The 5,576-nt window shown below is 35.7% G+C and overlaps 1 protein-coding gene across 3 annotated transcripts in view; it reads right to left on the bottom strand.

Annotated features, from left to right (window-relative positions):
* Window positions 1–585: 585 nt before the first annotated feature.
* LOC125025646 (RNA polymerase II degradation factor 1-like) overlaps window positions 586–5,576 on the bottom strand; it is a 25,524-nt gene continuing 20,533 nt past the window's right edge. For all 3 annotated transcript variants that reach the window (XM_047613748.1, XM_047613749.1, XM_047613750.1), the window contains exon 6: window positions 586–2,792. In XM_047613748.1, coding sequence (XP_047469704.1) covers window positions 2,697–2,792 — 96 coding nt within the window. In that variant the 3' untranslated portion in view covers window positions 586–2,696. The remainder of the gene's footprint in view (window positions 2,793–5,576) is intronic.

The following is a 5,576-nucleotide window of genomic DNA, read 5'->3' as shown; positions in this document are numbered from 1 at the left end:
CTTGAGAAAGAAAAGTTTTCATTTTTATCACAATTATCATTATCAGTAAGACTGTCATAACTATACTGATAACAACAATAATAAAATTAATAATAATAAAAGTCACAATATAAACATTCTTAACCCAATGCAGACGGGCCACACCTATCGGCGTCACAACAAACGGCTCGGTCTGCGGGGTACACTCGTATGCACGGCAACAAGCCAGAGAGTACAAGCAGGACGTTTGGCTTGATGTAGTGGACTCCCCCGCCCAGTGTCTGCCTGCTGCCAGAAATCTCCAGAGTTAAAAATTCTCAGGGACTTTTTTCACCCATCAGCATTACGTTAATGAGAATTCAAGGAATGAGGATAAACAGATAAGATCAGGTAGGCCTTCAGATGGTAACTTCTTGATGAATAAGCACTTGTGATGCCACCTGAGTGTAAACAAAATCAATAAAACCAAACCACTTTAGACAGTACATGTAACTGCTGCCAATGGGTTTAAGAATATTTCTGAGCTGAAATATGGAAGTGACAAAACACCAAGATTCTACGCAGATAAATAAGCACACACGACTTTAGGATAATTAAATCTGTAGATTAGTGTTACTGTTTTCTTTATTACATGGCACAATGATGATGGTGAACATGAAGTGATCTCAACTGCACTCTGCAATGGATAACCAAGTAACCTTTTCTCTAAAGAAAGTGAAAAAAGTAATAGTAGAATATTTCACATTTCCAGACACTGTATCTGATAAATGAAATTTCAAGAAGGTAGGTGGAGGATACTTTTAACATATGAAGAACAGGAATATGATAGCCATTTTAAAAAAAATCTTTGTCTTGACATTCTATCAACTCATAAAAAGAACCTAACTTTTCAATCTTAACCAGAATATTGCATATGAAATAATTCATACATATTTTTATTTTTTTTTTATTTTGTTGAAACTTGGTTTCTGGGGTGGGGTGGGGGATCTATCACAGCTGCAAGACGATAAAAAAGATTTGAGTGTGGAAAAGATTCTAAATCAACCTCTATTTTATTTATTCAAAAAAGAGACTGAATAACCATGTGATTTATCATTTAATCTTTTTACTTCTAAGAACAAATACAAACATGTTAATGCTACAAGCATTCTCCAGCTGATGACATGACAAGTGTTAGAAGTTACAAGATACCATGTCCTTGACTAATTCATACTTCATAATCTTACTGGAACCTTCTCATCATCACTCCCATTTCTTAATACAAGAAATATGAGTGGAAACTACATTCCAAGCAGTTATTATGTATAATACTTACCCTACACATAGATTACCCGCACTGTTTGTGACAAGTCCTAGAAAAAGTGAAACATACACACATATGCATATGCGCACAAACACAAACATAAACATACAGCTCTGGCTTCCTATTTCTTTCTCTCTCCCTCTCTAGTAAAATGTTTGCTGCTTCTTTTTTTTTCCAAAAAGGTGTCCAATGTGCAACCATTATTCCCCATCCAATATCATGTATTTTACATTCTAATAATGGCACATATCTTGATTCCAGTCCATCCTTACTAGCTATACAATCCAACATTTTAGATACTTTTAGAAGATCCTTTTAACATGTAATCAGCACTCCCTGCCATATTCAACAGCTGCCAGGTAATACATAAATGTATGAGTTCTCAAACAGAGTCAATCACTTGATGCTTTGCTTCATGCTCTTCTAGCAATGCATACCTTTATGGTGTTAGATAATGGAACCATGTGATATTACATTCAAACTCTTCTCAACCAGTTCTCAGGCTTGTTCTGCCGTAATACTTTTTTGGACAAAGAATATGTGGAAGCAAGTCATTGGTACCTAATTGTAAGATGTTATCCTCCATGATGTAAACTTCAATGGAAGGAAAATCTACTTGTTAGTTGTCATAATAACAGTTAAATCAATGTGTCACAAAATGCTAGGAACAGAGATCTGAATATTTTTCTGCTATGACCCTATAAAACATCAACTTCCAGATGCATGTAGTTCCCACTTGTACATTACTTCTTCACAAGGTTCTTATACATTTAAATAATTTTTTTTTGAGGATTTACAATAAAGCAAATTTGTGATAAATGATTACTTTGTAACCTAAGGGACAGATACTTTATCAAGCCATCGTCACGGAGATCATTCCCTTTTCTTTGGTTAGTTATTAACTGCACGTAGTCCATCATAAATCTCAACAGACAGTATGACAGTTTACACATGATCATTCTAGTTCTTTCCAGTCTTCAAGATCTGGCAGTCTTTGGATCAAATTTTGAGAGAAACACATATAAACAGAAAGTTAAGAAAGGATATATCGGTCTTGTAACTTTTGTATCACATTATCACGTCTTCTTTAGCTATGAATGGGTAGTGATTCAATCGTATGATTTCGAGATTACAAAATACTGCTCTTTAACTTTTTTTTCTTTGAAAAAAAAAAGAAGAAAATAAAGTTATTTCTAAAAAATATATTAGAAACATTCTAACACTGATAATGAACAACCATGTTCTTGAAAAAAGGCTTCTTCATAAAGACAATGACCAAAAACATTAGGATTATTATAAACCTAATCTGTGGCTCAAAATCTTACATTCTCTACACTTGCACACATAATATGGCTAGTAAAACTCAGCTGACCTCATCACAATGTGGTATATAAAAGGAAGACACTGGTGGACTCTAGGCTATGAGCTCTTCCAGGGCCTTGTCTCTGTCGTTATCGTGTTTTAAGAGAGCATCAACTATTCTTTCATCCTCAAAACCTAGATCACACAGCTGAAAAAGATGCACAAAATTACCATAAGCCCAAAGGACAATAGCAAATGCATGCAATGGAAAAAAAAGTTTATTGTACTAGGTTTAATCTTTCTGTCACCATTAACATGGTCATTCATATGTCTGTCCTGTTGTTATTAAAACTTTCATGTAAGTTATAAGAATTTTGACAACTATATGTTATGAGAAAGTTTTCACAAAATCAACACAATAACAGTAGAATAAAAATTTGCCAGTAATATAATGTAATTGGCGTGAATCAGCAGTTTCCCTATTTACGCCCAGCTTGTTCACACCTAATAGCTGATGCTTGTATTTCATTTTGAAAAATTCATATAGTCAAATTTGAATCTATCTATCTATCCTGTAAGCAGAACTGGATTTGACAGAGAGCATTTGGAGGCTCCTTTTTCTAAGGATACTTTAATGAACCAACATTAAAGTCAAACATGCTAATTTTTGAAAACCTGCAGATTAACCCACTGTCTCCTGGAGAATATGGGGTTCACTTGGCCTCTGCCCCAGGTACTAGGCCGAAAAGGCTTGCCTCCCAGGCACTTGCCAAGACGCACCAGGAAAGTGATGCATATTAAGAGATGCAGGATTTGCATTTTAGTTCCTATATCAAACATGTAGTAGCCTGATTATGTACATTAGAATACATTTCAATAAATAAGATATGTTACACTGTGTAGAGTTGCAAATCTTCTTTTTACAGAATGAGATTATATGGCAAGTCAGCCATGACATAAACCCCAAGTCATCCACAGGCTGTGAGATAAAGGTAACATGACTATCGCACCATGAAAAAATTTGGCTTGAGGGGCGGGTGACGTGACATGCCACCATGGAAAAATCTGGCTGTGGGGCTAACTTTCCGTTGTCATCATCTTGGCAGATTAGACTCATTTGGCGATTTTGCATTATTCCCATCGATAAATGAGTGTGGAATGTAATGTCTATGAGCCATAATTGCAGAAGCACCAGCTCCATGAAGGATGCCATTTCCATCCTCAGTATCATATTCCTGGCACTATGACCAGTGGTTTAGTTTGTATTACAAAAAATTTATTACGGAAAAAAATGACACAAATAACAAAATGTTAAATATTGTCATTTTTCTTGCACTGAGTAGTAGGCTACCTAGGAGAGACAATAAAGATAATGTAAATCAAATGACAAATATAGATACTTGAAAAAGACAAAAAAGCTAAAAATGCTTATGTAGAAAAATAGAATATAAAAAGGAAAACAGGAGGCACAGAGCCTTGTCATCCCACATGAATCTTCACATGTGGTAACAAGACACTCACCCAGCGGAGTGGCTGCTCATGTAGGCGTAATGCCTGTATTTTGGTTCATGTGATTGCCGTGAAGCAACCGGATCCAAGGGGTTAACAACTAGACTGAAATTTTGTGAACAGCAATATGATCTTCTTTATGGTAATTAAGTTGATATTTGGGAGGAATTGAAAAATTTATGCTTAGTGTAATTGTAAAATGTTATACCAACTTCTTCAACAACATTAAGATAATAAGCAAGTTTTAAAAGTGTCTCCACAAAGGCAAAAAGTAAAATCGAGGTTACAGGTCATGATAATGAAGGCAGTAATAACTTAATCCACTGATGCCTATTTTTGTTTTGTGAATTTTTGGCTCCACAAGTGCTTATCCACAAAGGAGTCAATTAATCCCCATGATCCAGATGGTGTAACCATCATGTCACAAACATGCCGTCATGGGAAAATGTACCTATGGGCCAGGGTGACGCGAACTTGCAGTCATAAGTGTTTCTGCTGAAGGCTGGGGTGATAGGGGGAAAGACTTGCCACAAATGCATAAAGCCCTTGGAGGGTGATTAGACTCATTTGGCATTTAGAAGGGTTTTTTTGCTGTATTTCCATCAATAAACAAGTGTGGAATGCACTGTCTGTGAGCCATGACTGGAAGAGTGCTGGCTCCCGGGAGGACACTATTTCCATGCTCCAGATTCAATTACTGGCCCCCGTGGCCAGTGGCGCAAGTTGTATTACAGAAAACTGAATATTATGAAAAAACTTTGTATGGAGTTTGTGCAATGAAATCTATTGCCATCTGGATAAGGCAAATCAAATGACAAATACATACAATGGAAAATGGTAAAAAAAACTGAAAAAGTTCACGCTAAGAAAGACAAAATAACACTGCAAAGAAGAACCACATGCAAGTGTCTCTTTGTACCTGGCCTGTACACAGTGGACGTAGCATGTATGTTTGCCATCCCAGCATCAGTGGGTAGAAATGTGTAAATATAAGGAACAGAATTCTATATGTATTCATAATATCTTTGGTAAGCACTTCTTATAGTTTCTCCTTAGCTCTTTTGGTATAGAAACCAAATCTCAAATGAGAAATTTAAAGTATCACAGATTTGTAGTACCATCCAATAGTGTACTGCCAGTATAGTGCAGTGTAGTAGTATTGCAGAGTCAAAATGACATGACATGTTACTGTTTACTATAGTAACCTCTATATACACATTAATCACATTCACCAAGTCTGGTATAAACACCCTTATGTCTTGCATACATCCTGACCGATATATTAGTCACTAGCCTATTATTATTATTTTTTTTTTTATCGTGAATCTAATATTTTGCTTGGACATTTTGGACCAGTAATAAATGAGATCTACAGCTTTCAATGTTGTTATGTGAGATCCCAGAAGCTAATATCAGATGTACTTTTTCCATCCATTCATATGGAGATGCTACCCCCTGCAAAAAGTCTATTTATTTTACTTGA

This window comes from Penaeus chinensis, chromosome 5, assembly GCF_019202785.1.
Source record: "Penaeus chinensis breed Huanghai No. 1 chromosome 5, ASM1920278v2, whole genome shotgun sequence".
Taxonomy (NCBI): Eukaryota; Metazoa; Arthropoda; class Malacostraca; order Decapoda; family Penaeidae; genus Penaeus; species Penaeus chinensis.
This window is presented reverse-complemented; position numbering and strand designations above follow the sequence as displayed.